At 43.1% G+C, this 10,051-nt stretch overlaps 1 protein-coding gene across 1 annotated transcript; it reads right to left on the reverse strand.

Annotated features, from left to right (window-relative positions):
- Positions 1-476: 476 nt before the first annotated feature.
- On the reverse strand, positions 477-8,679 carry KCNA4 (potassium voltage-gated channel subfamily A member 4). Its single transcript, XM_005436170.4, has 2 exons — positions 7,958-8,679; positions 477-7,137 (listed from the first exon to the last, which is right to left on the reverse strand). Exon 2 carries the CDS (start codon positions 6,349-6,351, stop codon positions 4,363-4,365), a length of 1,989 nt encoding a protein of 662 aa, XP_005436227.1. The 5' UTR covers positions 6,352-7,137; positions 7,958-8,679; the 3' UTR covers positions 477-4,362.
- Between the last annotated feature and the right edge of the window lie 1,372 nt (positions 8,680-10,051).

Here is a 10,051-nt window from a genome sequence, read left to right on the forward strand (position 1 = left end):
GAACTAGCCACACATGGAATAGACTATGTGACATATTACTCTTTTTTCCATAGTGCCTTGATCCTACATTTATCCAAATATGAAGAGAAAGTATTTCATATTCTCGGGTAGTAGCACTGATTTTTCATATCCCTAGTCAAATGACTCTCAACATCTGAAAGCATACTTGACAGGAACTTTCCATGCCAGGAGTTACAAGCTAATAATCCTTTATTCAAGGTTATGCCCTGATCCCAAACTCCTTGCAAACCAGTATTATGCAAAATCATTTTCACATTCCAAGCTATTTGAAAAGTTTTACTGACTGAAAACACACTCAAATCCCGATTTTTTTTATGGCCATGAGGTGTTCATAATGCCTATCAGTATCCCCAAGCACCAAGAACACTATTGTCATTAATTAGATGTAATCATGATAGCAGCAGGTTTTTGACTGCCTTGATCTCCCAAATTTATTCTGCATTACATGGAAAACTATGTAAGCAGAACAATTCTCCTTCAAACACAAACAAATTACACTTTCTACCAAAGTGAATTGACCTCTTGTGAAATCATTCTGAGAAAGCTTAACTGAACACTTTGACAACTTCACCAAGAACTCCATAACAAGGTGACCCAACACTTTTTGTGATAATTTTCAAGGAATCAATGTAACATCAAAAAACTCTATTACCGTAATAAAGAAAAGAAAAAAAAATGGATCTCTAAAGCCAGGCATTAAATCCAATACTTCAGTTGTCAAAACTCTCTCCTTACAAGTTTGGCCTTGGTACTTAAGATTACTATAAAAAGACTTACAAATTTCTTTAAATGAGTGCCACTACACAGTTAAGTATCAGCCTATATATATATGAAGTCTGATTTGATACTGCTGTGATTCCATGAACTCTAATGGAAATCCTCCAAATTTTTCACTACTGCAAGTGAACCTGAAATATCAAAATATCTCATTTTGCATTATTTTTAGCTGAAATGTATGTCAATGTGAAATCATTTGAACTACATTAGTAGGACTAAAATGATCCCTAGTGTAACTCCATTCACATCAGTTACATCAGGAGTGCATTTCACCATTATAATTTCAATGTAAAATACCCAAGTGATGATAAAAATTATTTTGCTGAGAATTATCAGTATCCAGGAACACTGGGAAAGCTCTGACAGAAGCAGTACTAGCGATTTGTAGCCGTAACAGCTCAAATACAGCATTTGTCTGGCACGGTTTCAGCCAAAGGAACACTTAATGGAAATTTCTGTTTCTTGTTAAGCACTTGGGAGCTTTGGGCTTTAGCACGTTAGGGGTAGGACCTCGGCATTTTCAACCTGTGTTGTAACTGACTGTACTGATGGGTAGTTGAATAAGCAAATTATAAACCAGCCCAAGGAAAGGTATTTGCTTCCCTTCCGGAATACACAGTTCTTCCAGCGATTCAGAACAGTCTGCCAAACTGACAGCACAATCTAGCATTAAGCTATAGCAGTTCTTATATATCATGACAGAGTACGTAGGTTTATTCACTGCAGGAGGCAGAGCAGGCTCCACTGTCACCTGCAGCCATGCCCCTGCAGTACCGCGGTACGTAGTGCTGGCACACCTGGAACAGTGCTCTGCCAACTGCTACGAGGTCCTAGACTAAGACCTTTTCCTTCAGAGAGTCAGGTGTGTGTTATGTATGTGCTATGATCACAGCATAATGGCCACACTTGTTTGAAAATAAAAGGTTGTCTACTGGTAGCAGAATAGCTGAACAACTTGCTGGAGAAACTGGGTAACTATTTAAGCAGTTACTTCATGCTGAGCTCCATGTCCACAGCGTGAACATATTGTATAAGTTACTCAAAGGATTTTCTTCCTTATTTCCATTAGAGACTTAAAATTAAACCTGTTGCGAATCATCTCCCTTTTCAACCAGTCAATACTGCAAACACATACTAATTTTCTCCAAGTTCTTTATTTATCTAGTTAGTATTTCTTTTACTCCTACACTCTTGCTGTAGTCCCTGGTATTATATGGTGTCTGGTATTATACAGACCTACTAGCAAGCTAGCTTACAAAAGAACCCTTATGCTCTTTACATTGTTAACTACTAGCTGTTAAAGAAACACTTTCAGTTACAGATTTTTACCAGATTTTACAGAATGCTTATCCTCACTGCCGATAATTGCCTCCGTGGAAAAAAGGATTTGGCTCAGGTGAGCTACAACGAAATGCAATGTTCAATTTTGGCAAATGCCTATGCATAACATTACTGAGTTTCATTCAAAACATAGTTTGAATTAGTATCATCACACTGAAAAGGAGCGTTGTTTAATGCTTCACATCAAAAATATAGCGAAGCCTGCTCTAGGATTTTAAACAGAAGTTTTGAACCAGGGTTCAGCACAATCCAGTCATTTGTGTGCGTCTTGGTTTTTATTAGTTCTTCTGCAAGGCAAAAGAGGGCAAGCAGTGAAACTTTTTGAAGAGTCAGTTCACAGAAAATCCATGAAGGCAAAAATCAACCACTAAAGAAAAACCTACGTCTATGGTTCTGTTCAGTATGCTGGAAGCTGCATACAGCAAACAATGCTTATCTGATGGGTTATGCACAATGTCGTGGGTGCCTGATTTGGACTGCTTTTATTGTCGCTTCTCAGCTCCAGAGCTATAAATCAGTCACTAACTAGTTCTGCCCCTGCATAAATCCTCTACTTGGTTTTAAATGAATATTGCAAAACTACTATAATTCAGTAGTGTTGGTAAGCCCCTTTTTCTCTCGCAATGGCCTGTCCCAGCCCTTAAAGTGCATATGCCAATTTGGTTCAAGTTTTATGATCTGGAATGTTCCACAGTGCCTCTTCAAAAACAGTTCCAGTCTAACTGTGCCTTCCCTAGGTAATTATAAGTCTGAAAAAATGCCTTTTTTGAAGCTATTATTTATGTTATATGCAGCAATATCTTACCTATTTCATTCTGGAGTCTGGAATGTACTGTAGGCCAGACAATCTTTACCTACCTTCGTCTCCTAGGAAGGGCACTAGAAGATTTTGACACACAGTAAAATACAGCTGGCCTAAGGATCAGTGAAAAGAAATCATGGAATGTTTTCTCAAGGACTGCATGGGACCCAACACATTCCTTTTGAATCTCAGAATGCCTCTTTTGGATCTTAAACACTGCTTCAAATACACATGGATGAAAGCTGTAATTAAGGGAAAATGCAGCACCAATAATAGCACGTTAAAAGTTAGCGATTCTCAACTGTCAGTACTGTAACAACTGAATATCTCATTACTTCTACCTTCTCCTCCCATACACTGAATTTCTTCAATGCTGACAAAGTGCACGTACTAATCATAGACTCTGCATGTTAAATTAACCAGGAAAAAGATATAAATTAGGTCGGTATTTCTTGAGGGCATCTGTAGAAAACACTGATTTCAAATAATTTTGATTATAAAATTTTACTTCACAATCCTTTTCCAGACCACAGATATTCATAATTAAAAAGAATATGGAATTAACATTATGTTAGCTGTTTTGCCATCAGCATCACATAAAGAAAAAAGAAACAATAAAATATGATGCAGAATTCACTCTTCCAATGATTGTCATTGAACTATTACATTAGTAAACATTCACAGTATGAAGTCTCTTTCAGTATATCTCCAGCATATAAAGTAGTGCAAAAAAGCATTCCAGTCATTTTGCCTTTGCAGTCAGACCAGGTTAAATGATTCTCTTACTTCATTTCGCTCATTAATAGACAACAAATGCTGCAATGCCTCCAAAGAGAGTTATAAAAATAAACAATTTCTGGAGGGTCAGCAGCCTTTTCAAAGTAAATTTCCAGTTAAAAACAAGCATTATAGATTTCCAAAAAAAAAAAAATTTAGATCTATCTTCTGTAGAATATCTTTTTACAATAAATTTACCATTTGAAAAACAATGACTATGGTATCCAATGACTTATGGTAGCTGCTATTAAAGCACTGATAAATAGATAAGTGACTACCAAACTTCATTGCTTCTTACATAGTAAATACCTCTGAATGCCAACTTTTACCACAGAGCTGTTATTAGTGATGTCGACAGTTCATGCACCCACTTTAAAACTGACTTGGTTTTAATAATTTTTTCAGCCTCATGTGCAAAACACTTGCATTCTAATAAAAATATAAAGTCTGAAATTATATCAGATCTAGCAATCCCTTCCTCAAGTTATACCACTTACTTGATATGTAATACAAGTTTAGCAATGCTTTTTATTTGTATTTAACCATTAAATGGCATACTACTGTATGCTGTGGACTCCTGCTTGCATATTTCATCATTTTCACTGCACTCTTTAATGCATAAATATATTTGGAAATGTTCAAAATTACACATCAGTTTCCAGAGAATTTGAATTTACACAGTTTTTCTTCTCTGACTCACTGCTATTCCCCGTGTCCTGACTTTTTTTCTCCTTTACACAAAGAGATTCTTTAACTCCTTCTTCCATCTCCAAATATTCTGATTTATCCTCTGTGGATGAAGATGATGAGCTTCTAAATTTCTTCAGTAAATTTGTTGGGAGGTAAGGGCAACTGACTGCATTTTGCATCAGCTGCGTTTGTTCTTCATTCTCAGTCTCTCTGTGGTAGAAATAGTTAAAATTGGAGACAATCACTGGCACTGGTAAAGCAATGGTTAACACTCCTGCAATGGCACACAGGGACCCAACTATTTTCCCACCCACAGTTATGGGTTTCATATCCCCATAACCAACTGTAGTCATGGTCACTACAGCCCACCAAAAGGCATCTGGGATGCTTTGAAAATGGGTGGCAGGCTCATCAGCTTCTGCGAAGTAAACAGCACTGGAAAACAAAATTACTCCAATAAAAAGAAAAAAGATGAGGAGGCCGAGTTCCCTCATGCTGGCCCTGAGTGTATGACCCAGGATCTGCAAACCCTTGGAGTGCCTGGAGAGCTTGAAGATGCGAAACACCCTGACCAGACGGATGATCCTCAGGATGGCAAAAGACATAGCCTGTTGACCATTGCTGCCCTGCTCCTGCGCCAAGTCAGTGCCCAGAGTAATGAAGTAAGGCAAGATGGAGACAATGTCTATGATGTTCATGATGTTCTTGAAGAAGTGTGCTTTGCTTGGACATGCAAAGCAGCGCACTGTAAACTCGAAGGAGAACCAAATGATGCATACTGTCTCCACAATGAAAAAGGGGTCATTGAAGATAGTGTGCTCCCCAGCATCCAGGTGAAGCGACTCATTGGAAAGCCCCTTCCCTAAGCTCAGGGACATGATGAATTCTTTGTCATCTCTGAACTCTGGCAAAGTCTCCAAACAAAAGATGACGATGGAGATCAAGATAACCAAGACAGAGACAATGGCAATGCCTCTGGCTGGACTGGAGCTCTCCGGGTATTCAAACAGCAGCCACACCTGCCTCTTAAACTCATTCTCTGGCAAAGCTTTGTCCTCTTCCTCTTTGACAAACCCTTCATCCTCCCTAAACTTGAGCATGGCCTCCTCCCCAAGTTGGTAGAATTTCACCTCCTCAGTGAAGATGTCAAAGGGTACATTGACTGGCCTCTTCAGCCGACCACCACTCTGGTAGTAGTACAGGATGGCATCAAAGCTGGGCCGGTTCCTATCGAAGAAGTATTCATTCCTGAGAGGGTCAAAGTATCTCCCTCGCTTCGCTGGATCACCCAACAATGTCTCCGGAAACTGAGCTAATGTCTTCAGCTGGGTCTCAAACCGCAGTCCTGACACGTTGATTACCACACGCTCACAACACTCGTACTCACTGTAGCGAACAGAGCTGTAACCCCCAGGGCCTCCACCATCATCAGGTGGCTGGTCCGAGTATGAAAACTCATCCTCCCCATAGTCATCACTATAGTAGAGCTTTCCTTCTTCCTCATCGTCTTCATCCTCGTCTTCATCCTCCTCTTCCTCCTCACTCAAGTCCTTGAGTATTCTCTCTTCGGAACCACTGAGAGGCAGCAGCTCAGAGCAGGGGAAGGAGGCCCCGCACTCCCTACTTCCCAAGTGGTGGCTCCTCTTTTTCCCTTTCTTCCGCCTCTTACCACTCTGGCGGTGGGGCATGCTGCTGCGTGACGCATTCCCACCATGAGAGGAGGATGCACCTCGACTCTGCTCCTGATGGTAGTGGTGATACGGTCCACCTCCACCTGTTGCCCCACCTTCTACTGCTGCTGTTGCTGCTGCTACAGCTGCAGCTGCTGCGGCTCTCGACTGTGCCAGCCGCTCTCTCTCTCGGGCCCGAGCCTGGACCACATATCCATAGGGCATGTGGCTGTTGCACCCAGAGCTATCTGCACTCACCATTGCAACCTCCATTTTGCAATGGCTTTTTTTTTTCAATCGTTTAATGCAAAAAGGTTGTGTTTTACTTACAGCATAACCTTAACTTTCACCAGAAAGTTCAAAGCCATTTGCTTTTGGAGGACAGTCCCTCGGACACAGAGCAGAGCAACACAGTTGTAACACTGAATCTAAGCTTTGGAAAACCACAGATATGCATTTTCTTATTGTCCAGAATGTTTGACACAAACTACTGTTTTGCTAATAAGAAAAGATGAAACTCGCAAATTGAAGGAGGGAACAGCTGCAGCCTCGTTCTTTCATCCACCAAGCCCCTTTATTTTCATTTATCTCCTGTGGCTATCACAGATCTGATCAGAATCATGACTACCTTGCAGGCTACAAAGACTGCATTCATGAGGAAAAAAAAATGCAAACCAAAGGGTACCTGCTCTTCACAGCTGGTCTTAGTTCATCATTGCAACCGAATGCAAATAGTCTCTTTCCTCATAATTCTTTCCTGGTAGTGCTTTGGCCTAACGATCTTAATGCCTAATACCGTTACTCAGGGAGCTGAAGTTAATTCCAGCCATCACTTTGTTTACACAGTGAGGAGGTCTTTGCAAATCCTTTCTTCAGGCTCTCAACAATGTCTCAAACCTGGGAGCAGCACCCAGGGCGTCAGCAGCAGTGGTAAGAGGAGGAAGAGGAGGAGGAGGAGGAGGAGATGAAGACTGAGAAACTGGCTCTGAGGTCCCCATAGGACATAAGGGAGTGGATTGGTCACCCTTTGGTTATGGTCATGCAGAAGAAGCACTTAACCTGAGGCACATGCACAAACACACAAAAATAAACAAAACAAAAAGGGAAAAGATTGGATTGTTTTCCTAAAAGGACATACCGATCAAATGAAACTGTGTCATCTATTACCACGGTATTCAAATCTTCCCCTACCCACACTATTCACACTTCTACATTACACACACACCCACATCACATGCACAGAGATTTTGAACGACTCTGTGGGTATGGATGTGGGTGGGTATGTCACATATATATAGACAGAGATACAAAATCCCCACCCATATAAGCACTTGCATCCATACACAAACACATGCATGCTTCTGAAACACCAACACATATAAACAGTAATAAAAATACTGCAATACATGGTGCCTTCATATCTTTGAGTACATACGTAATAGATACACCTACATACATCTATATGAAATATTAGAGAGTAAATGTATCTACACAAAGAGCTTTTGTTACATTTGTCAAAACACACAAGGTGCAGGAATGTTAACATTTTAATCTCTAACTGAATTGTGTTTCAATCATAACGAGCATCTCACCGAATTAAATTTGGAAACAGGCACGTACAATGCTCACTGAAGTGAAAATACTGTGATGTGATATGTCAAGAAAACACAGCTGCAGGTGCACTGAAGCAACATCAACATGCAAGCACACACACAGAAATACACGCTTCTACACTCCCCCTTTAAAACAGAAGCCTCCTTTATAGCTATATCTATTAACACATGAAAGAAGGTGAATACGAACTGTTAAATGACGCTGTACTTAAAATCATACCTGCGCATCATGCAGAAAGAGATCTTGAAAACGCTGTTATACTTACTGTTCCTAGGCAGAGAAATAGCAACGCTGTTCTGGCTAGTGTAAGGATCTGGTGACAGCAGTCCTGAGGAAGGGGCTACGCCAGCTGCTCTACAGTTGCAGGTGCGTGTGGTCAGTCAGCACCACAGGTTGACGAGTTCTCTCTCTCCCTCCTTCCCAGGTGCAGCAGGAGCACCCAGAGCGAGCCAGCGAGGCAGCCGGAGCGGGGGGTACCCTGCACAGCCACGGGCGCTGCTGCTCGCCCAGGCATTTGCAAAAAGGCAAGGAGCGAGAGTCTCGTTCCAAAAGGGAAAAAAGAAAAAAAAAAAAAAAAAAAAAAGGCGGTGTGTTTGTGTGTGCGAGACAAAATGAATGGATAAGCGCGGTCACTAGTCTTTCCAAGCCCAGCTTTGGCAGATTTGTAAAGCAATGCGAAGTAATCCGTGTAGCGAGCCTGTTTCCACTGATGGGGGGACGGACGGGTCTCGCTTCTTGCGGGGTCTCCCCCCGGGCACGTCCAGGCGGCAGCGGCTCAGCCAGCACCCGCCCGCATCCTACACTTGTTGTGCCGGCTGTGGGTAACGCTTACAAAAAATTAAAAATAACCCCAAAATCCAAATAATTAGAAAAAAAAAAAAAAAAAAGACACGCCGAGGGAGAGGAGAAAGCCCTCTCTAGCAGCCGCGTTCCGTGCCCGGGTTCTTGCAGCGCCGGGCGCCGCCGGCCCAGCCCTGTTGCTCGGCGGAGCCGCCGCCCGCCCTGCCCGCACAGCGCCGCCGGCCACAGCGACGGGGCCGGGCCGGGGCCGCCGCGCCGCTCTCTGCCGGCCCGCGGGCTCCCCCTGGCGGCCGCCTCCCGCACTGCGCCCCGCCCCGACGGGCCCGCCGCGCGCCCTGGCCGAGCAAGCCCGTCGGTTATCCACGCGAATATTCCGAGGTGGAATAACGCACAGGCTGGCTCGCACACCCTCGCGCTCACAGCCCTGGCTGCCGTTTTGGTGCGTTTCTCTTAAGGAAGAAAAAACGCGCCGTCGAGGTGGCCCAGGAAATTTCAAAACCGGGTGCAGATCAAGTTTCCCAGAAAAACGAAAAAGCCACCCCCACCTCCACTTGCTGCTTCGCTCGCCCCCAACCCTCCAGCAGCACCAGCAAGCCAGAAAACAATTCCCTCCGCTCCCACCCAGCACACCCAGGCCAGCTGCAGCGGTCTTGCAAATGAAGCCAAATGAACTTTCACTCATTCTGTACCAGTACAGAGAAGCGTTAGCTCACGAACGGGTTACGGCTCTGTGTCTGGTAGAGTTTTAACACCTCCTCCAAAGATGTCAGACCTGTGCCCACCCGCCCGCTGTCCGTAACGCAAGCAGTGTATAAACTGGCTGTTCCACCTGCGCCTAGGAAATCCAAACCGCAACCAATTCCACCCCCCCGCAAGCGAGCGCCTTGAAGATGCAGCTTGGCTGTTTTGGACATCCCAGCTACAATTCCGCCGTCTCAACAGAAGCCAAGTGCAGGCACGACTACTTAACATGGATATGCTCACAGCAAGGACAAACAGAGAGCAGCACTCAATCCAGACACTTTGCCTCAAGCTGTCTGCAGCTGAAGGCAAATCCAACATGTGCAGCAAGCAGTTTAGGTATTTTTTTCAATGCCTAGGTCCACTCCTCCACAGTCCGGAGAAACAGAGAGAGCCTGGTGACCCTTCCCCTTCAGATCCCCAGTGGCACAACCCAGATTATCCACGTTACCTCTCCGTCTCTGCTGCCTGCAGCAGTTGGTGTTCATACTCTAATCCCATTCATTTCTGTAGGTGACATATGACAATATTAGGGAGAATGAAGGACCAACCAAATAAATGTACTAAATGCCAGGCACCAAATCAGTTCATAAAGATCTTGCCAAAAGAACTGTGAAATGTATAAATGGCAGAACACATCTAACCAATTTTTCAACAATCACAACCCTTCAAGTTCCATAGTCAATATAAAGACATATTAAAAATTCCTAATGTCATCCCAAATGCCATTAAAATACAACGTGGTGTCATCACAAGAGCAGTTCAAAATTTTTATGCTCCTAGATACAATTTTAAACCATTCTACAAATTAATTTCT

This window comes from Falco cherrug, chromosome 10, assembly GCF_023634085.1.
Source record: "Falco cherrug isolate bFalChe1 chromosome 10, bFalChe1.pri, whole genome shotgun sequence".
Taxonomy (NCBI): domain Eukaryota; kingdom Metazoa; phylum Chordata; class Aves; order Falconiformes; family Falconidae; genus Falco; species Falco cherrug.

What these genes read in the sequence shown, in the direction of transcription:
- KCNA4 (XM_005436170.4), bottom strand. Translation starts at nt 6,351, where the DNA reads ATGGAGGTTGCAATGGTGAGTGCAGATAGCTCTGGGTGCAACAGCCAC.